The sequence below is a fragment of the Ruditapes philippinarum genome, unplaced genomic scaffold, assembly GCF_026571515.1.
Source record: "Ruditapes philippinarum isolate M1 unplaced genomic scaffold, ASM2657151v2 ctg861_1_1_1_1, whole genome shotgun sequence".
Lineage (NCBI taxonomy): Eukaryota > Metazoa > Mollusca > Bivalvia > Venerida > Veneridae > Ruditapes > Ruditapes philippinarum.
Genome location: NW_026854651.1, coordinates 102,458 through 126,301, shown reverse-complemented (window position 1 = coordinate 126,301; position 23,844 = coordinate 102,458). Strand labels below are relative to the sequence as shown.

Sequence of the window (23,844 nt, the reverse complement as noted above, 5' to 3'; positions counted from 1 at the left end):
AGGATTTGAAAAGGTAAAATTACATTTTATTGCAGACAGGAAGTATTTACGGTTAATCTACTGGAACCAAAAATGATCAGCCTTTGATGGTAATACAGGGCCTTCATAACTTGCACATCTGTGCACTCTGACCAGGCATTATACTATTGACAGGAAAAATTGTGCATTTTGATATTTAAAACCCTATAAATTTAACCCTTTACGCCATTGATACATGTTTTAACTGATATGCGACCAGTGGAGTTTGTAACATTTTACACGTCCGTGCAGTCTGATCAGGATCTCCACTGTTCGCTGTTATATTCATAAAAATATTTCTGACTGAAAAGTGAACAGTGGAGATCCTAATTAGACTGCATGGATGTGCAGGCTGATTTGGATCTGCACTGGTCATATACACATTAAAACATGTATCAATGGAGAAAGGGGTCAAGACTGTATAAAAGGTATAAGACATCCATGTTTGCTACACAGCTAGTACATTTTTTGAAAATTTTCTCTATAATTTGATAAATGGTCTTGTTCAGATTGAAAAGTCAACAAGTCCATTTACAATATTTAGCTTGGTTATGTAGTTAATTTGACACACAACTTCCAATTTACAGGTCAAGTCCAGAACATAAAATCAGTAAAGAACATGTATATTCTACATTCTAGTATAATATTTTGCTTAATATCGTACTATCTTTTTAGAAATCCACTTATGCACCAAAATAAGAATTATAATGATTCATACCTCTTGCTTTAGTCTGGAAGGCCTTGTAGACACAGATTTAGGAACCATGGAGTTGGCCTGCTGCATCACATAGCTGTTCAGCTGATGCACAGGTATTGGCATACCGAGTGGCATCCTAGACTGACCTGTTGATGTCTGGTGAAATCCTACCATTACACGAGGCTTGAACGTCATTCCTATAATTTAAATCAGCAAAAATGTATCACTCACATCAACATTTTCACCTACTACTCCAGAATTAAACATTTTTTTTCACAGCTAATCTGGGGGTATAAACAAACTTTTACAATTACAGCTTCAAAAACAAGCGCTACAGATTGACTTATCTAATTTGAACTGGTGTGCCCCAAGAAGCTATAATGGTGAAAGCTTGTTTGAACGGGGGTTAGCTTGGAAAAACCCAGATTTGCTGAATTACTGATAACAACTATTATACCTGCATATCCTTCCAAATTTCTTGATCCTATGGAAATGTTTATTTCCACTTTGTACACACATATAAATACATTTTGGGCACATGTAGAAAACATATGAACACATGTTTCATTATGTAAACTGCTAAACGTGAATATATAAACATCAGTTTAGATCTGCCAGCTGATTTTTATCTGACAAGTCTATAAATAGCTCATTGAACATGTGACCATGAATGTCACCAATTCATTGGCTAAAAAAATGACTTATAAGAGCTAACTCAACATGTGACCCGTTATGGATCTATAAATAGCTCACTGAACATAAGACCATTGGCACTGACTGTTAATAAAGCACGCAAAAGAGAGCATAGACCCTGCCACCTTTTAGTCAATAATTGGAATGCCATATGAAAAGGTGATACAACGTGTTTGAGGTACACTTGTTTCAGTATTCTATGCTTAAAGTAGACCTAAATCTCTACGTGTATAAAAAAAAAATCAATGATCATTTTGTTTTTTCCTTTTTCCTTTAAACTTTTGTGGCCAGATTCCTTACAGATGATAAGTAACAATTAGCACATTACGTTGTAGCCTGTAGGCATAATTTTAGTGTGTTCAACCCACTTTACCCCTAACCTGCTGAAATTGTGTAATGCATTTATCCTGCTTAAGCTTTTAATTTAGGGCAGTCCAATAGAAAATTAAAGAATTTTAATATCAACAATACAAAATGAAAAGCATGTAGAGACAGGCATGTTAAGATATAAACCAGGCAATGCTACATAACACAAGGAATTGTAGTTTCACAAAATTAGACTTAAATGTGTTTTCTCATACAAGACACTATCAACTTAGTGACCCCTGGATTCAAGTTCACTTATGAATAACGCATTTGATAAATCACCATGCATCATTTTACTGTATCCTAAATACCACCAAAATAGTTTAAGATTCTTACCAGTTATTTGATCGTATGAGCATGGGAAAGCACTGCTCGGTAGAGAGCTCTGTGAATCTATATGACTAGCGTTCACGTGGTCATCTGATTGTATTGAGACGATCGGATACATCTGCATCGGGACCATCATCCTATCACTGCTTGTTGAATATTTATTCGGTCTTGGACCCGTAAATACAGTCTTGTAGGTTAACAGCGGAAAAACTGGGTTCATTATGGACTGCGTTACTGAGACTGGTTGACTCTCCATTGAATGGCGACCAGTCTTACATCGATCAATACTAGTATGATCGGGAGAATGAGAACGTTTTAAACTATGTCTCTGTCGTTTCCCGCCAGGATATTCCATTTCTCGACCCTCGTTCACAAATAATATGTTACGATCTGGACTGGCTGTAGCTATATATAACTGTTCTTGTAAAATCGTATGTTTCCAGAGTGATTCTCTTGTTAGAGTCATTATTTCAGGCCGATCTGTCGTGACAGGGGTGTCTCTAGTGCTCTGGGCGGTGATGACTGGAGACAAGGGGGTTGTGGAATCAACGAAAGTTGACGGTAACTGAAGCTGATCTCTGAGAACCATGGGATCCAGGAGTGTTTCATTGTCCCTATGTTCCTGTTCCGACACCAACACCTGAAATGATAAATTTATCATTTTTCCATTAATATAGTCCATGTTGTCAAAATAGATTCCAGCTTCGGACATCTTATTATCAAAACATCATTATCAGAGAATGTTAAAATAGTATCAAATGTGAAAGTTTCTTAGAATCTTAATAGCAATGTCTATTGACTTGTTCCTGGTTGCACTAAAGGGACTGGACTGAGGTCCAAAAGCCAAAACCCACATAAAACTTGAATATCTTAATTACATGATACATCAAATGGTGCACCTAAACTATAAACTTTTTGACACACTCTTGGAGCCTGGAACCAAATGTCAAGAAACAAGGGCTCTTGCTTTTACCAACACAACCAGAAATCCTGAAATTACCAGTCTGACGTGTTAAGCATTTAGCCGTGCCACAACTCTCAAGGTTATCTCCCAAGAGAGAAAAATATAACTAGGACAATATTTTCATTTAACAGTAAAACGAAATATCTATACATATGTCTTCTAAAATGAAAAGCCAACAACCCTACTTCCTATTTAAAGTTCACTCACCTTTGTACTACTCCCAAAACTCGGGGGTTTAGGAACGCTGATGTCAAAGTCAAAGTCGGAATCGGATAGAACTGAAAGACATAGAGAAAAGAAAAATTGCTTAGCAACTGATCTAAACCAAATCCAAAAGATACTGAAAAATAATTGTATAGCTGTAAAGGTTGATGTATATCCTGCAAATGAAAGGATTAAAAGCATGGACACTATTGTTCTGTGCCTGCAAAGATATAAGTAGCAATATTAATTTTTAAAGAATACATTGCTCACTGTAAGTCAATGTCTACTTGGCTCATAATGGCTTCATTATCTAGGTTACCTATTTTTTATTATAGCTAGAAATGTTATTATACTAATAACAAGGATATTCAAATGCTAATTGTTCACTGTATGCAAATATTCATATATAAAACATACACTTTTAAAGAAGGAAAATTAATACACAAAGTTAAGAGGAAATGGTTTTGTGTCCAATCTCTTAACCAAATTATGATCAAATGGACTGGAAAAATAATAAATCAATTATCACATATCATATTCTATTAACTGGTAAAATTCAAAAATTTAAAAGCCGCTAAGGTTGTTAGTTTACGTGAAAAAAAAGCTGGTTCAAGGATAATATACAATGTTTATTCTTCAAGTATGAAATGACACAGCTGGGTCTGCACCTTTTTAAAGTGTCGTGAGGGGAACTTAGCTTGCTAGCGTAGTTTAAATTCCCCAAAATGGGAATCTTCAATATATGCAGGTCCTTCCTGGGTCTCTTTGCCACATGCCACATTTATTCCGAAAAATTTAATATAGTATTCATTTTTCTTTTTTACTAACTTAGAATAGTGTCATTAAATGGTGTAACGGTGTCATTGGGGTTTTGTTCATGTAAAACACGATCATGACTAAAAAAAGTGTAAAAATTCCCTTTTTCAGCTCTTGTGTCAGCCCTTAACAAGCCAGGCAAAGAAATAAAACTACAAACTGAGAGAAGACGTGATCTAATGATGAAACATCAGGGCTGAACCATCAAAGAATGATTAGCATATCCAAAGTGTGGTGAAGATTCAACTAAAAGACAATGCCAGGTACCGTAATTATTAGATTAAACCTAGTTAATTCATTTCAGTCTGATCAAAACATTTAACATGAATGGATTATAACATTATCAATGCATAAACTTTCGCTATAATTAAATGGATAAAGAGGAGAAGTGTAAGGCGAGACTTTTCACCCTCTTCCCTTAGTCATGATTATCCAATGAAAAGTGATGTTACAAACATACAGTATCATAATGAGCCATATACAGCATGTAGACATTGACTTAAAATGATATAATGTTTCTTATCCAGGTATTTTTCAAGATCTAACAAATGTAGAAAATTGTTAAAATTAAAATGGCGGAGTAAGATAAAAAAAGTCTTCAGACTTGAAACAAAAACGTAATGATGGGTCAATATTCATAGCAAGAAAATTCTGTTAAAACGCATGTTTGGGACCGAGATGAAAAACGTTATCAAGGTTATACAAACATAGTGTAAAGACGCACTAAATGTTATCGTAACTAAAAGTTTGTCAATGAAAAATGACTCTTTTTTTTTTCACTTTAAATGGTCTTTATTTTGGGTGTGTGATGAATAGAATATTAAATTTGTGTAAGTTCATTACTGAATTTATTGAACTCCTTGAATCAAATAATATTATGCTCGCCTGAGGCTCGCATAATCAAATTTTATTCAACTCGTGCAATAAATTCAGTATTGAACTTACACTCAATCAATATCCTCTATTTAAGAAATCCATCGGCAGGAGCAGTTTGTAAATTATAAGGGACATCAACAACAACAACAAAATCAACATATTATTATTTAACATATTACCTTGTTTCATATGATATCAAATATAATATTCATGTTTTTCTGTACTACACTATTTAGTATCACCTGTGTTTTTGGTATTCCATCTGCCAGCTTTAAAGATGTGTACATTAACTATATCGTTTCATTTTAACATAAAAACAATAAAAATTCTGAAATAATTAAACTTAAAGATGCAAAACACAATGTTTTGCACAAAAAAAACCCAACTATCATAGCCTTGTCAACACAATGACTTTTCATTTCAATTTCAAATCATTATTCAACATCAAAGTCATTTTCAATAATACAAAGTATTGAAAATAAGTAAGATATATAAAAAAAAACGGTTTCAATGAGATATTTTCTATATCAAACAACGCTCACTGTATAATGATACTGTATTTCACAACTGTGCATGCATGGGGTGTTACTGGGAACTATTAACGAAAGGCTAAACATATCTAGAGCTCAAAACACATGAAACAAAAGCTTAATGTGTGTGAAAACTCTATGTTTAATTAAATACAAGCTTTACTTAAGGATATGAAATTTTACAGTAACATGATGAATTTAGAAGATTTTAGATATTAACATAGCTTCACCTTAGTGCAGTAACAGTTTAAGTCCTTTTAAATTTTCAGTAAGCTGCATGTAAGTTTTCAAGGATATGAAATTTTACAGTGACATGATGAATCTAGAAGATTTTAGATATTAACATAGCTTCACCTTAGTGCAGTAACAGTTTAAGTCCTTTTAAATTTAAAAGCAGTTAACCAGTTATTGCACTAATATAAGGTGACGATAAGGTATTGATAATCTGTCTGTAAAAAAATGGTGACTTATTCTTAAAACAGGCTTATTATCTTATTTTTAGGGTATGAGCTCAGTTACAACTCACTATCAAATTAAATTAAAGTTTAATATGACAAAAATAAATCAAGTATACTAAATGAAATTCACACTCAATTGCATTTAATATAAGCTGAAAATGACATTAAAAAAAGATATGTTTTATTAAAATGTAGTCATTTTCTAAATATTTTTTCTCACTAATTTTTCTTTGTCATTTAGCTCTGATATCATTTTGCAGAAAGTGTCTCAGCAAAAGTTCTTAAATTACACAAATTGTCTTTGAGTACAGAAAAATTCTGTATCAACATAACATAGAATTGCTTTATTTCTTTTTAGTTATTTTTACTCACTTGTGTTAAATTTAAATTGAAGTGTTTCTAATAACTCTTGTAACAAACCATACAAACACAAGTGAACATGCATGCAAAACCAGACACATTCCCAAATTTGTGAGCTCAAATAATTATACTTAAAGCATTTGTATATCAGCACCATTTTGGCAAACAACATTGACACCAATTTACCAAGTATGTCTTAAATTGCTCTTTAACTTTACTACACAATGCTTTTGACATGCTACTTTAAATTGCCTATTTAACTTCATTAAGTAACAAAGTTTTTTTGAATGTTGAACATTTTCTTATTACTTCATGCAGGCTTCTTTTGACTGTTCATTTCCCTATTACTTTATGAAAACTTCTTTTGAATGACAATTTGCCTATTACTTCATACAAATTGCTTTAAATGTCAGTTTGCCTATTACTTTATGCAGTGTTCTTTTGAATGTCAATTTGCTTATTACTTCATACAGACTTCTTTTGAATGTCGATTTATATTATTTCACACAGAATTATTTTGAAAGTCAATTTGCCTATTACTTCAAGCAGAGTTCTTTTGAGTGTCAATTTGCATATTACTTCATACAGAGTTCTTTTGAAAGTCAATTTGCCTATTACTTCATACAGAGTTCTTTTGAAAGTCAATTTGCCTATATTACTTCATGCAGAGTTCTTTTGAATGTCAATTTGCCTATTACTTCATGCAGAGTTCTTTCGAATGTCAATTTGCCTATTACTTCATGCAGAGTTCTTTTGAGTGTCACTTTGCCTATTACTTCATGCAGAGTTATTCTAAATCTTAATTTGCATCTTACTTCATACAGGTCAATTTTCCTGTTACTTCATACAAACTGCTTTAAATGTCAATTTGCCTGTTTAAATCTTACTAAATTCAACTGCTCATCAAATCTCAGTGCAGTTCCTTTTATATAATTATGTTGTACATCATCCCAAACTGTAGTTGTATTCAATCATATTATTTATTAAAACATCAAAAATGCAAGTTACATTGTCATTTTCCCCCCTTATTTTATCACTATTTTAGCATTTCTTCACTAAAAGGGCATACCCATTTCCTGTTCTAACTATACATTCATTTCCTGACAGTTGTACACAAACACAAATAACCAATTTATATAACCCAACAAGCATGTCACATGATGACTATTTTACATGTATACAATATCATTATACAGTTCATACAACATCAAAATTAACATGACAGCAGGTTATGCACACATCCCTTTTTCTGGACTTCAATTAATTAAGAGTAGGAGAGTTCATGTAATTTAAAAGCAGTTACATTATACTGTTGCATAGTAAAATTTAATTCTTCATGGCACTCAGGTGTTAACCTTTGGCCTGTTACACTGTTCCTTATTCAATTAATATATAAATATTTTGAAATGATTCATAAAAATGATGAATGATTTGGACCAGATTGAAAGATGGACAAGTTGCTTTAACAGTGTTTAAGTTATTAAGTGTTATAAGAATTTAACTTTGGGCTACCAGAGCTAATTGTGTTTCTTGACAATAACAATTTTACAGGTGTTTCTTGTTAAGGCATTCCTAATCATTTGGCCAGTTTTGTTGTCCTCCTTTTCTTATTTTTGTTTTGTTCTTCATTGAATTTGACCATGAAGAAATAAGAATATAGCTTACAATGTAAAAGTTGCATAATATCTATATATATGCATTGTAAGTTAATTGTGAGGCACTTTCTACATGCCAGGCATTCTTCATTTAAAAAAAAAAGTCACTAAATGATTTTTTGATTTTCAAGTTCAATATAAAGAAAGATCGGTTTTTGAAATCAAATGAAATTGCATTACTAATGACATGCGCAGTCTGACAGGTGAAGATACTTTTCTGTTGTACTTATCATGCCAGGAAAAGGGAGTGTGAAATACCCTGCCATCATTGTATCGCTGTATGTGCTCACGCACATACCTGGACCATAAAAAATAGCAGTTAAAATAAACCTATACCTTTTGTTTTCTCATTACATAATTCCTGGAAAAATCTTTTCATTCATTTTTCACAAAGGCTAATAAAACTATATCATAAAATAAGAACTGTCAAAGGGACAGTATTCTCGACTATCAGTAATGCTGGGTAATAAATCAAAAGCCATGCTGTAGGTTTAATACTCAAAAAATAAGAATGATTTAAACTTTAAAGTGTATAAAGCTATATATCTGTTGTCCGTGGAGTGGATTGCAATGAAAATGGTTATATACAGAACCAAGAAGGAAAGAAATTTTTCAGTTTATTGTGTTGAAAGGAAGTAGGGCATGCGAAAATGATCGCAAATTCTACTAAAAATAGCAGCGAAATATTTAATTTCGGAACATTTTATTTTGTTGAAGTTCAATATTCATGTGTTTATTAGTTATAAAGATTTTTGTCAGGTTATATGGCCCTATATAAACGACTGTTAAGAAATATAATCAGAGCTGCCAGGCAAGGGTTATATTCCAAACAACCGTCTATATAAGTGCATTTAACCTGTCAGGAATCTGTATAACAAATTGATAATACAGCAAACTTCCTTTTTTAGAAAAAAAGAAGTGAGATTTCTTCATAAATTCACCTCAGCTGTGTATATAAAACTAAATAAACGTCACAATTAGCCATGCAGTATTATGATAAACAACATATCATATTTCATCAGATACAGCTTTATACACTTTAATGTTCTTGATCACTGCCCTACAATTAAGAACCAGAAGAAATTTATGAAGTTTCAAGAGAATACCTTAAATAGATATTAAGAAGAAACCAAGTTGTATCAAAAATCTTAACTAAGTGTTACATAGATGGAGAGAAAGATACTAGCTCCCCTATTCTTTAAATAATTTAGCAAAATAAATTTTAAACTTAAAATACTTTTCTATATATATCTAACTAATTCTGGACTATTTTATGACAATTATTACTTAGTGTGAAAATATCTAAGCAATGTGCAGAAGCAGAAACTTAAATACCTAATTAATAGGCCATTAACAACTCTAAAATGTAATCAAAAATTACATCTGATCCAAATGCTAACAGATCCTATCCTTTACAAGAGAGTCAGGAATTACCTACATCACTCACCTGGTATTCACCCGCAGCAAGTAACTACGTAAAATTAACTTTTTGCTCTACCTGGGTATTTTTAGATAAACTCTTACTTCTATAACTAAGTTGATTCACAAATTACAGCTCTATTCACTACAACCTATTTAAGTGTTCAATATTCTACATTTGAGAATGTTTTTAAGCTGAACATAAGATTTGTAATTTAACTAATCTAGAATACTATTATGCTTAGTTGAGCAAAAAAAATAGGCGTTATGCTTAGTTTAGCTTAATATGGGCACAGGCACTTAAAATTTTTTTATAAAATATAATCAAAAACTTATTTTAACTAAGTAAAAGACTTAAATGCCACTACACATAACAATTTGTTTTAACACATATGAACACATATTACACAAAAAAAAGGGAGCATATACTTATGCGTTTTTTCCAAAAATCATCGTTCAAAGCTGGCAGGCTTCGCGATCCATCTGATGTGCGATGTAAACTTTTCGTGCCGATCAGGTCATCAAAACTGGTCGCTAACCAACTCTCAATAGATTTACCTGTGTACAGAAAAACATTGTCTCTCCCAAAACATATGTTTTAACAATTGCCAAGGCGTTACAAAACAAATGATATAAAGTAAAAAGCAATGGTAAAAATGAAAAGCAAAGATAATTATGGGATAAAAAAAGGAAATTATAAAGAAAAGAAAAACATTAATGACATTATCTAAAGATTAAGTATGAAGAATGATTAGTATATTGCTCTAAATGTAATAAATCTTATATCAAACAGATGTATGTTAAAACCTAATTTTAGTACTAAGCTATCATTAATATCAATATATATCTAAGCTTTTAACCACAAACTAAAAATACTTCAGACTTTTGATCTGAGTTCAAGCCTCAAATGTTTGATCCAAGTTTAAGCCTCAAGCTTTTGATCCAAGTTTAAGCCTCAAACTGTTGATCTGAGTTCAAGCCTCAAACTTTTGACCTTATTTCAAGGCTCAACCTTTTGATCTGAATTCAAGTCTCAAACTTTTAGTCAGAGTTCAAGCATAAGACTTTTGATCTGATTTCAAGCCTCAGAATTTTGATTTGATTAATTTTTCAAGTCTCAGTATTTTGTTCCGATTTCAAGCCTCAGTCAGACTTTTGATCTGAGTTCAAGCATCAAACCCATGTACTAAGTTCAAGCCTCAGGCTTCTGCTGTGTGCTCAAGCTTCAAACTTTTGATCTGAGTTCAAGCCTCAGACAATCAATTTGCGTTCAAGCCTCAAACTTTTGAACTGAGTTTAAGTTTCAGACTTTTTATCAGAATTCCAGCCTCAAACTTCTGATCTGATTTCAACCTCAAACTTTTAATCAGACTTGAAGCCAAAGACTTTTGATCTGAGTTCTAGCCTCAAACATTTGATCTGAGTTATTTTTGTTCAACCTCAACACCCAAAGACGCTTTCCACTTTGATTCCAGTTTTGTTTGTTTAACATTAAATTATTAAATTAACATAATTCTGATCATATGATGTTTCAGTTTGATTTGTTAATATGAAGAAAAGTTGACCCCAGTAATGTTATTATTATCATTTCAATCACAATTTATTACCTATGCATAACCAATTGCCCTTCCTTTCACTCACTGAGAAAATCCTAACTCAAATAATTGTCTCTTTCCCAATACCAATTCTCATTGCATGCCAATTAGCAATGTGGTGAGTTAGCAATGTTTCCATTAACGTCAAAATTAGGAATACATGTATAAAGCATAATCCACTCCATTTTCTTTCGTTCATACTTAATTAAAATTAATTTTTATGTTAAAATATACTGTCATGCCAAACTTAAGCTGTCTATGCAATTTGCTACTGCTCTGCAAAAGTAAACTTTGTCATATGAAAATCTTCTTCAACACAGGTCTAATGTTGGCTTACGTAAAATCCTTACGTCATAATCAAAGATCAATAAATTTATATGTTAAGCATATCTATTGCTAAATGTGCTAATAGAAAATCTATGTCTGCTGACATACTACCGTAACTATCCTTCTTTTTTATCTGTCATTTTGACGTAACTATGACTTAGAAATCTTTGGTGTAACAGTTTGTCTTTTTTTTAATAATAATAAGTTTATCAATTTTGGTGTTTTCTAATAAAACATCTATTTTTGTTGATTATAAATAGTTTATCAATTTTTGGTGATTATTAATAGTTTATCAATTTTTGGTGATTATTAATAGTTTATCAATTTTCGGTGATTATTAGTAGTTTATCAATTTTTAATGTTATTTAAAAGTCAGTAAACTTTTGTTGTTTGTCAAAATTAAATCAATTTGTGTTGTTTTTCATAATACACCTATTTTTGATATCTTTATTAATATAACAATTTTTGGTTATTTTTTATAGATCATCATTTTTTGGTGATTTTTAATAGATTATCAATTTCTGGTGCAATTCAAATAGTTTATCAATTGTTGGCATTTTTAATAGTTTATCAATATTTGATGTTAAGAGTATATAATTTTTTTTAGTTTTTTAATACTTATATCAATTATTTTTAATAGTATATCAATTTGTCTGTTACAGTACATACCTTTTTCTCCAAGGTAACTGTGAACATCTTCACATTTTTAAGCCAGTCAACCTCTTTGCACTTACTTTTACACTTTGGAAAGCAATTTATTTCTCAGAAAAAGTAGGTAACTGATTATGACCTTGATCTTTAATTCAACCCATTTTTATAAATGGTATCTGAATTTTGGTATACCATTTAAGAGTGTTATCTGCCAGTACACAGTCAGTCCCAATACCCAGGCATTTCTATCATAATAATAATTATAAATCAATTATCAATAGAAGAAATCTTGACCCACCCCCATACCAAAAAAAAAAGTTCCAAACCATAAACATTTTGAAAATAACTTACAAAATACTACACATTATCAATGAAAAAAAAATTTAATCTTGACCTAAAAAACGAACAAAACTTAAAACCAAATAAAAACCAAACAAAACCATTTCTGACGTATCTTCCTATACTAATTAAAAATTAAACCACACCCATTTTTAACATTTAATTCCAAAACTCTGTGTATAAACACATTTTTCCCTATCTGAGGATCGAAACTTTACAATAAAGTCATGTACATATTCTTTAACCTTCTGTCTATCTCAGAGAAAAAAAGTCCAGTTAATCATTAATCTTGCCTATATGATGGAACTAGATATTTACCTCGATTTCTATAGAAAAGTACTGCTGCAAAAATTATACATTTTCCTTTTTAATAATCTCCTTTCCATTTATTTCATAAATATTGATATTAAGCTCTATTGCTAATTAATTACATTTTCCCTTATTTTTTAAAATCATCTTATATTTTAAATTTATCAATTTAGAAATTCATAAACAATGCTATCTTTAAATGAACATTATCTAATATACACCTCCTTTACATGTATGGCTGCTATTATCTTTAAATTAGCATCTAATTATTTACATCTGATTTTCTTCTTAAAATATCTTAAACCTAATGACCTCATTCATTTTCTTCATCAGAAATAAATCCTTAAATTTCAAAACATAACTTCTCCCTTACCCAGAATAATAGCTATTAACTTATCCCTTATCCAGAATAATAGCTATTAACTTCTCCCTTATCCAGAATAATAGCTATTAACTTCTCCCTTATCCAGAATAATAGCTATTAACTTCTCCCTTATCCAGAATAATAGCTATTAACTTATCCCTTATCCAGAATAATAGCTATTAACTTTTCCCTTACCCAGAATAATAGCTATTAATTTCTCCCTTACCCAGAATAATAGCTATTAATTTCTCCCTTATCCAGAATAATAGCTATTAACTTCTCCCTTATCCAGAATAATAGCTATTAACTTCTCCCTTATCCAGAATAATAGCTATTAACTTCTCCCTTATCCAGAATAATAGCTATTAACTTCTCCCTTACCCAGAATAATAGCTATTAATTTCTCCCTTACCCAGAATAATAGCTATTAATTTCTCCCTTACCCAGAATAATAGCCAACACATAACTCTGTATTCATTCCCCTTATCCAAATATGTTAGTTTTCACAATGTATTTTTCATTTCCATTTACTTATTTTAATGTGATACAAGATCTCTTTTCTTCAAAGAAATCATGTAATTTGAAAAAGAGATACTCTGGGACTAAACAAATGCGGGTTTTTCCTGATCTAATCCCATAGTATAAATAAACAATTACAGTTACAACTTGCTAAATATATGAGTGGTAAGCGCGATGTCTTTATCACTATTGTGAACAGTAGTGCTTGTGAAGTTATAGAAGTCATTTTGATTGTACCCCTGAATTAGATGGGGAAAACCCACATTTGACAAGTTCCTGATAACATCTATTGTTAAGCCTTTTTGAGTGCTTGCAAAATGCTCCAGACTTTTATTGCAGGAGGATATAAATAATAAGTTTATTTAGTGTTAAATGCAATTAAATCTTAAATACACAAAAACTGGGATTAGCATTAGGAAACCTTCAAACAAGCTACCAAAGTTTTCAGAAACTTCAGCTTACCATTTGAATTCATTTCCTCGTCAAAACCATCTTCTGAAGAACTCTTCTTTGGGTCCGAGTCACTTGAGAAACTTCTAGGTTGACTCAGCAAAAATCTGAAACATCAATTATTTGATTAACAAAAGCTGTCTGTTGGACAAAAAGGGCCATTATTCTGTCAAAATCAATGTAAGAGTTATGGACCTTGTGAAGTGCCCGTTCAAGTGGCCTCCAATTATGCTCCAAAATAAGTGAGTAAATAACAAAATGCTTGCTTGGACATAAAATAATTTAAACTCTATCAGGTCTATCACTTGCTAAGTTATTAATTACACAGAAATCCCATAACATACTAAAAGTTTACGATTAATTATAATACATAAAAGAACACCAGACTAAAAGTTCAAAAGTAAAATTGAAAGAAAATTACTGAAGAGGTTAATAATACATGGAAGAGTACAACAGGAAGGCGATAATCAGCCCGATAAATTAATAATACCCTAAGAGTCAGTATTCATCAAGGTCCGATATCCCTTTTCAGCCTGTCTTAATTAGACCTGAAGTAATTCTTTAATACATTTCTTGATTAAAAATTATATTATTTTGGATATATATTTCTGTCTAACACTTCCTTAACACAAGTTATGTTTCAGTTTTAATGATAAAATCAAGCAATCTGTACCAAATTTACCACTCTTCTTTACTTACTTTTTTATACAATTGGTATAATTCAGCTGATCATAGGCCCGACTTATTGAGTTCTCCTTAAACAGTACACCAGTGCCATGCATGGCTGACTTTTCACGTTCACTCGCGTATATCGTCTTGTGTTCATTTTGGGGAATAACTTGCTCAGTGTCGGTGGATTCCTTCTCCTCTGTAACATGAAATAAATATTACATTTCTTCATTCTATACTACATCAAAATTTCTTACTGTTGAAAATTAATGTGTGCAACTGACAAATGCTTGCTTTGATATAAACAATTAAAACAAGAGCTCTTTCAAACTCTGATATAAACAATTAAAACAAGAGCTCTTTCAAACTCTTATGTTGTTAGTTGCTCAATTTTTGTTTCACAATACAGAAATTTTGGGAGAAAAGCAGCTTCTATATGGTATCTCTGTCAAATTATGGATTCAGACTACATTTAGTATAATCAGAAGTTAGTGATTACCCATGCTTAACCAAGATGTCACAGAAGTAGGGGTTGGGTGCAGAAGTGGAGGGTCCACTTTCTGAGCAAGACATAATTATGTTATAAATATCATCATTCCGTACAATAAATGCCAACCAAAATGCAACAAATATATAAACATGTACATATGACTTACCAACAATTGCCACAGATTTCCCGCCACTTTTTGCTGCTGTTTTGTCTCCATTATTACCAATATAGACTGTCTCTACAGGCTGAAAGTTAGATATATATCAACATATTTATTCAATCTAGTTTTTTCTTTGAAAGTATGTTTAAGTAAGTATTTCTAGTTTGTAATTTTTAGACATCAACATTAGTGCATGATTTAAGACATTAGCATAAGAACATTATTTCAAACATCAGCATGAGTGCAGTACTTCAAAAATCAGCATGAGTAGAGCAACTTACTTTCCTTAAGCTAACTAAAAATCTTTTCATAATTTTCAAACAAGTTAAACAGGATTCTACTTATTTTAGCCTAAATTACCTGTAACAGCAAGTCTTTTATCTTCTGTCGTGCAAGCCTGATAGCTTCAGAGTCTTCCTCTATTCTACTTGTGTGGTGGAAATTCTCACTAAAAACATCTGTGTTGTCTGGTCCCCTGTAAAACAAATAAGCATTGTCAAATAGTTTAACAAGTCTGTATACTTGACTATGAATGCATTTCCACGTAAAAACAATAACTCGAAAACAATTTAAGCATTTTTGAATAAAGATCGTGCTTCTAAGTTAGTTTAAATAAATAACATGTAGAAATTCAACAAATGAATATATGACGGTGAGTTTTAGGTAACCCCTTACCCTGCTAAAATTGCATGTTATAAGCTTTTGGCCAGCCTGAACATTTGGTTGTTCAATTTTTTTGTATTTTGACATTTAAATCCCTTAACTTCAAACGGACTGTTCCAAATTCATAGCAGGCCAAAACCATTATACAAATTTGGCAGGTTCAGGTTTTGAAATACTTACTTAACAACAGTATGTTTCCCAATGATAAATTCCAGTCGTTTTGACCACGGGTTTACAAAGCTTGACCACTCTGTCACACAGGAAATCCAGCTGCCATTCTTGGCCAGGAATCTGATTGGCCCACTCTTATATGGCACTCCTTTTAAAGCTATTACTACAAAGAGAAATAACTATTTTTAGCAGTGTGATAAGAGAAAAATTGTATCATGTCAATTAACGCTACTTAAATTTGGACAAGAAATTTTAAATTAAATGTGTTCTCAAAAAATTCTGAAAATTATGCTTGAGTTACTCATCTTTACTTGAATAACCTATCACAGTTTAGTAATAATGAAACAGTTACTTCCCTTTGATTTAAATGCACCATTTACTATTCTTTTATGAAAATGCAAAAGTTACCTATCTTGAATGTCAACACAAGAGTTACCTACCTTTAGTATAGATGTTAAACAGTCTAGATAGATCGTCATTATGAAAGAATTCGAAAATGGACACTCCTATCATCTCTTGAGGAAGGTAACCAAGTAATGGTATTGTACTGAAATATATACATACAAACATGTTAATATACACTAACACCTATATTGTCATAATCGTAAACAAAACTGTTTGTGGAAGCTGTTCAACAACAATCCATGCGCGTTTTAATCACATCACGTTATTTAGACAGATATTTGTTCGCACGGTCACGTTTACAGGAAATTGCTAACGAGAAAACTGTTACTAGTCACAGAGCGCGAATGCATACATGCTGTTACCATTTCCTGCGCTATACTAACTAAAGACTTCGAAAGTCAGCACGGCCATGTCTTAAGAAATAGCATAATGTAATAAATCGGTATGGCTAAAAAATGAATAATTTCAGTCGTTTAAACAAAAAGAGGACAACCATACTATTTGCTAAAAATAGAGAGACTTTTCTTTAATGGCAATGTGACCAGTATTGGTAAAACGTATGACGTACAAAGAGTGAATTCCAATTATTTAAACGGAAGAGAGTTCATTTTTACATTCCCTGTGCTAAAAAATATACTTTTCTTTCTAATTTCATATTGCCATGTGATCAGCATGTGTAAAACATATGACTTCAAAAAAGAAAATTTCAATTGTTTTAAAAGCAAAAGAATTCAAAAATTTCTTGCAAATTAAATCTTAAATTGTTTAATAAGAACAATAATTCAAAATTCCCTGCAAATAAATTGTTTTTCTTTACCTTGTCATGATATTGTTAACACAAGTAGTTTAAAAAGACATGGCCACGTGAGAACAATATTATTTAAAATGTTTTAAACTAAATACCAAGAATTCCCCTTTGTTCTCTTAACCCATTTTCAGTTATAAGTTTAAAATAGTTACAGAAAAACAAATTACTAAATAAGTTAGTAGCTCATTACAAACAATTTTAATTTCGATCTTTCAATTTTTAAGATAAAGGCCAAACAGTCATCAAATTACTAGAGTGGGTATTTTAATGCAATAATGTGTAATTGAAAACCAAATAAAATTGGAAACCAGAAAAATCAAGGAACGCCAAATGATGGATTTTTAAATTTGAGACCAAAATTAATATTAATAATAGGACTTGCATTAATTTTAAATCACTAGAACTGGTTCAATATCTACTTCATCATTAACCATTTGGTCAAATGAGCTCTTATTTACTTTCATTCAATCCCAAACAAACAAAGTGATTAATTGAAACAGGATCTGTTTGAAAAAGGTCTTGAACCTGTATTAAAATTCCATCCCTTTTGTAACCTTGTTACCTAAAAAAAACAAGACTCTAAGTCCAAAAGACAATAAAAATCTGACTTCAAAGAACAATCATTGAATAACAGGAAAATTATCTATCCCAAATTCCCATAAATTATAACAAACAGCCTTTCGGGTCATTGAGATATACTACTCCATGTTCATCCGTAACAAGAAAAACAAAAGCCTACACGCAACGGGCAGTTAATTCCGTTACCATAACGAACTCACACTCACATGCTCGGCAATGTGCTACGACTTCTCCCTTTCCATTCATAATAATCACAATTCTTTACAGCCTTCTGTTATTTTCATACACGACCATAAAAATAACAAGGGAGCAGTCATTAAACTAAAAACCCCCGCTCACTTAATTGTTATAACCAAACTATTAACAACACTCCCACTATAAACTTCTCATCTATATCCATAAACGATAAATTTACACAGGATCTCTATCGGATCTCATAATAAAGGCAATAAAGTAAATCACTGTCAATAAATTCTATTATTCGAACATAACATGAAAAAGCTTTTCTCGTATTACCACAGTAAACAATTATTGTCATTACCCATCATCCCCCTGATCTATTTTTTTCAAGGATAATTCAATTATACCACCACATCCCATTATTATTAATTTTCCGAGGCAATAAAAATAAAATTTTCATGTCAAAAATAATTGCTTTTATGAATGGGATTTTATTAGAACTCATTTCAAAACATTCAACCATCCCAGATAATTGCGATCAAAAGCTTTTTTCGAGATAATCTTCGTTTTTTCAAGGTCCCACTGTCTTATTATGAAGTTTTTATAAACATTAGTAATGAGACTAGCTTATGAACTTTAAGTCAACTGGAAATTAATCCCCGTCACTCCCCAAGAAAAATTAAAACATAACAGGTCCGTAAAATTAAACCATAATATTATGTAAGCTGACCACCTTCATCAGGACCATTACATAAACAAACTAATAAAATAGCTTCAACATTAATTGCCTGTTTTTATTCTTTCATATTAATTGCTTGTTTGAATTAAATAATTGTTATTTAACGGAGCACCTTTGTTTTGTTTTTTTAATTCAATTGCCTCGTTATTTTTGTTTTTCTCTCTCATTTTCTATGATACGTAGGCCGAGACATACATGGATCACTTGATTATTTTGCCTTATACCTGCAGTTCAAAACACCCTCTCGGTCATGTTTTCATTTGCCAAGATATATTAATATTGCATGTACTTAAGTCTTTACATTTAGGGTTGTAAGACAGTGTCACATAAAAAAAAATATTTTCTTCATCAAATTATCTATGCTGGAAAGATATTTTCTTACATTTTGTGTTCTATGACCTAGCGCACACATTAACAAAAGCATTTTATCCGTCGACTATCGAATCGTTTTTATAAGCAAGATGTATTATAACATTTCTTTTCTCTTGCGTAAAAACTGTACACACTGGTGTACAAAATGATGAAGAAATATGCATTAACATAAAACATCATTATGTGAGCACTCGCACTTCAAAAGCACTTCAAAAGCATTACGAAACTGGTTTCTTTACATGAAACCAAAATTACTAGCAGATATACCAAATTAAGACATACTTCTAAATATGGTCATCTACAAAATTATCACTGATATATATGTGCAAAATTTTGTCGCCACCAAAATATTTTTATTTTACATTTTTCCTTGCTTGGAGAATATGGACAGTTTAAACTTTACACTGGAATTAGGATTTATTGCCCTGAAAGTAAAAAAACACAAATATGTAGGAAAGTGTCTCACTTTGGTTGAATATGGCAGAAACTGCAAAATAATGTCTGTCTTGTCTCAAATGTCTTTACTTCTGGTAACAGACCACTCTCTGAAAACATATACAAAATCATTTATAATGAAATTGATTCAACATAACATGCCATTAAAATTAAATCGTATGAAAACAGGTTACTTTTAGCTCAAAAGTGAACATGAAAGAAGATACTTGAATATCCTCATTATAATAGGGGAAATAAGCCTAAAATAAATAAGTGATTCAGAAGTAGATAACTGTTTATAGATATAACAGCTTAATAATAATATCTAGTATTGGGTGCATAAAAATTCCCTTTTTTGCTATGCAAACAATCTATATCTACCTGAATATGGAGACATTAATGGAACACAATACATGATTGTGTACAACTTCTTCTCCTCAGTACATTTCTTCTCCCCTTGAGAACCGACAGATGACGACTCTGACGTCATCTGTATCGCGTCAGGTGAACCAGAATTTACTGACGTTGATGTCGATTCATACCAACTTGGATACGTGCCCATTCTTGCAACTTCACTCGTGGTCATTTTCTTTCGCGTGAACGTACATTGAAACGGAGTGTAATAATCTTGTTTACGCAAACTAAAGCCCGATGACCCAAGACTCTTAAACTTCCTGAAAACATAACAGATATGTAGATCCATCATTGTTTCAGTGCAAAGCATATGGATAAAAGGCTTATCAGGCAAAACAAATTTGTAGACTCTATACCATTGGATACTGTGTATACAATAAAAATCCTTGGCCACCAGTATAAATAAAGGGAAACAACCAATAGCAAAATGATTCAATATTTACACATGAGTTGTCTTTCTTTTCTATTAATAAAGACTTCCAAAAATCAAGGACAACAAAAACTGACAACAAAAAATTGTAATCGTTTTTGTCACAGAAAAACAAATTTTGTACTGTTTTAAGTCTTCTGTGAAAGAGATATAAACAAATTCATAACAGTCCCTATTTCATATTTGTTAAATACCACATCCTATATTGTTATCTTACAAGGGAGATCACTCAATGTCAAAACTTTCAAAAATTTACATTCAAAGTTAATAAATGACGTGGCATATAGGCAAATTTTAGTTAAACATTCCTGTGACACTTACCTGAGCCTGAAGTAAAAGATCTTTGATTCCCCTGTGACTTCCGAATCTGAAACTGATAGTAAACAAAGATATAGGTGAATCTTGAAAACATGAACTAAATTATTTAAGATTACAGTTTATTTATGTTTTTGGGTTTGTGTTCGTTTTTTTTCTTTGACTTACTTCACTTTTAACATATAATTGCACTCTGTTAACAAAAGAATAGTTTTAAGCCAAAGTTCAACTTTTTTTCTTAGTTCTTCTGTACAATAGACAATGAGCATCTGCCAAAGAAATACAACAAGACTTTAACATTATTTTTAGATAATAAAATTCCAAATAATAGGGTGGAGGATGTTCCCAGGTGCCTACCTTTGCACTTTTCTAAAAACAAGCAAGATATGCTAGAGAACATAAACCCTCAGCTGAATAACTTTGCAAAAAAAAGATTCAGCATCCCTGGTGGTTTTGAACTCAAACAAGTGTGGGACAAGAAGGCCAGAACCTTATCCACTAAGCGACTGTAGCTACTCAAACTACTTTATGCTATAAACCCCCCCCCCCAAGTAGTTTGTAAAAATTTTTTTCTTTGTACTAACATACCTTCAGTGCCATCATCAGGTGTACGATGAAAGCTCACAAACGTTATGAGGTCTTTCTTATGAACGTAATCATCAAATGACCTTCCAATCCAGCTTTCCTAATAAATAAATAAATTATTATAAAATTACAACGAAAAACCAATCAATATACTTATGTATCACGCAAAACATATTTTGAGTATATGTGGCATAAACTATGAACTAAATAAATGCTTGACAGGTTATATGTCCAAAGACAAATTGTTGTGGGCATATATGACCTAAGCCACTGGGAGTTTATATTGCAAGGAATTGTTTAGACAAGGTCATATAAGCTGTCAAAAGTAAATTGGCTGTTACCCACATTATATTTTCTGTACATACTACATAACATAGTATTCGCAGAATATATGATGTTGGTATGGAATATATATCGTAACTGACGATGTCCAAGTGTTATAATATAACAACTATATTGCATATAATCAACATAACAAACATGCAGTATGGTAAGTGCTTATTACCCGGTACTTTAACCTTAAATCTTCTGTATTTACGTTAAAGTCAAATCCTGATGTCATCTTTGAAACTTGCCATTGCTAGTGAAAATAGAATTTAAGATTAAAAATATTAAAATGAACCACCAACAGTTTGTGTCAGACTGCTTCTTGATATCAACAACAACATTTGCGATTTTATTTTTTTTTTTTTTCAACATCAATTTTTACTTCATAAGGACAAAAAAATTGTTAGACACAGCTGAAGACATTTCAACCTACCTTAGGATAGCCAAGTACGTATTTCATGTTGGCCGACACTGCCCTGACAATGTGATCACTTGAAGATATAATAACACGCAGCTCATCCTGTAATGACATAGTAAAACATAATTATAACTACATACATAATTATAACTACATGTATATAAATAAGGCCCAAACAAAATCATATCCCACAACAGATAGAATAATTCATGCTGCTTTTCAATTTCAACCTCGACCTTTACTTTCTAAATCCCTGCAATTACACTAGTCAAGCTACCATTTTTGAAACTGTCCATTATCTAATTTTGTGGTATATCAAGTCAGTTGGCCAGCCACCAGTATAGAGAGCCTGGTGTGATTGCAAAGACGTGTATACTGGCATGGCTCTCTATACTGGTGGTAAAAACCAAACCCTTTCAATTATTGATGGGTAAGTGACTTTAATTATTTTTCTTAGAGCCAAAAATTAAACATCTTTAACCACCACAGTCGCTCACTTAGCCCTCTTTTTGAGCTATTTATGTAAATCTTTTTTTTTTCTTATAAGTGACTTATTATTATGTATAATGTTGCTGAGTTCTTTCCCTTGCATTGCAATGCCAATAATTATCCTTAAAGTTCTATCAGAAAATAATTATCCTTAAAGTTCTATTAGCAGTAAACTGTATGTACACATAGCTATTTACCTAAATATAAAATGTTTTTTTTTCCATCTTAGAAATCTTTTGTAAATATGCAATAGAGGTATAGACCTACTTAAGAAAAGCTTAAAGGAGTAGTTTTTACTAACAATTTTCACTGAATCATTCTCATGAAGACAAGCCGAGTCTAGATTCCAGACAATGTCATAAACTAACTATTGATTACAGAATTAAACAATAAAGTTATCATGTAATTGCATACAGAAGCTTTTCGTGTACAATGGTTTACGCTAATGAAAATGTGTGAGGCTTATTGGCTCGACCTCCACAATAATGTAAGACATTCACAATTTTAATCTGCATAAATACATGTACGTAGATAGTAAATGGTAATATTCCCATTCCTTATATCTTTTTAAATTGTATTTTTATCATGCAAATCAAAATGTTGAAAAAACAAAACAAAAATTTGCAACGTGATTTTAATTTCAATACTTAAATTTTGCTACTTCTATTTTCAGACATATGGATAAAATGAGTTCTATCTTTTCAACTGTCTTATTAATATCAAGAGAAATAATAATGTATCGTATTTCTTCAAGATTGAAAGCTATCTCATTGCTATTTTTACAAGGAAACATTTTATATATAACCGCAAGAATTACTTCATAAAGATATACTTGTAACACTATCAAATTTCATTTCATTATTTTCCAACTTATGAAACGATGTAAATCAATACATATAAAGTAAACATCTTGTAATACAAAGAAAAATAGATGATGAATGTTTAAATACAGATAATTTATCTGACGAGTACAATAGGCTCGAAAACGGTAATTATGACACTAAGACCGGCCTTTATTTTGTTTGCCAGTCATCAGTTTATTGTCTGCATGTTAAATAAATCACTTAAATGGTGAAGTGGCAAACGTACTGAAAATGTATGAAATATATAGGTATACAGTAAACTCCACTTAAACTAACTCACAGGGACAGCCTTAAATCTGAAGTTTGTTGTAAGCATTAAAGCAAATTAATTTCTTAACAAATGGATTGTTTCATGTCTGTTCGACACAAAAATGTGTTTTACAATACTAAAA

General features: G+C 31.4%; 1 protein-coding gene across 5 annotated transcripts in view; it reads right to left on the bottom strand.

The window, feature by feature from the left end:
• The window catches only part of LOC132740680 (period circadian protein homolog 2-like), a 53,376-nt gene that overhangs the window by 9,941 nt on the left and 19,591 nt on the right, over positions 1 to 23,844 (bottom strand). For 3 of the 5 annotated variants that reach the window (XM_060728625.1, XM_060728627.1, XM_060728626.1), the window contains exons 7-21: positions 22,116 to 22,202; positions 21,359 to 21,455; positions 20,777 to 20,828; positions 19,993 to 20,285; positions 19,643 to 19,721; positions 16,534 to 16,640; positions 16,103 to 16,256; positions 15,620 to 15,734; positions 15,266 to 15,344; positions 14,640 to 14,808; positions 13,953 to 14,047; positions 9,816 to 9,944; positions 3,276 to 3,346; positions 2,111 to 2,744; positions 737 to 912 (exon numbers count right to left, since the gene is read on the bottom strand). In XM_060728625.1, coding sequence (XP_060584608.1) covers positions 737 to 912; positions 2,111 to 2,744; positions 3,276 to 3,346; positions 9,816 to 9,944; positions 13,953 to 14,047; positions 14,640 to 14,808; positions 15,266 to 15,344; positions 15,620 to 15,734; positions 16,103 to 16,256; positions 16,534 to 16,640; positions 19,643 to 19,721; positions 19,993 to 20,285; positions 20,777 to 20,828; positions 21,359 to 21,455; positions 22,116 to 22,202 — 2,337 coding nt within the window. The remainder of the gene's footprint in view (positions 1 to 736; positions 913 to 2,110; positions 2,745 to 3,275; positions 3,347 to 9,815; positions 9,945 to 13,952; positions 14,048 to 14,639; positions 14,809 to 15,265; positions 15,345 to 15,619; positions 15,735 to 16,102; positions 16,257 to 16,533; positions 16,641 to 19,642; positions 19,722 to 19,992; positions 20,286 to 20,776; positions 20,829 to 21,358; positions 21,456 to 22,115; positions 22,203 to 23,844) is intronic. The other 2 variants (XM_060728628.1, XM_060728629.1) reach the window with 1 other exon arrangement.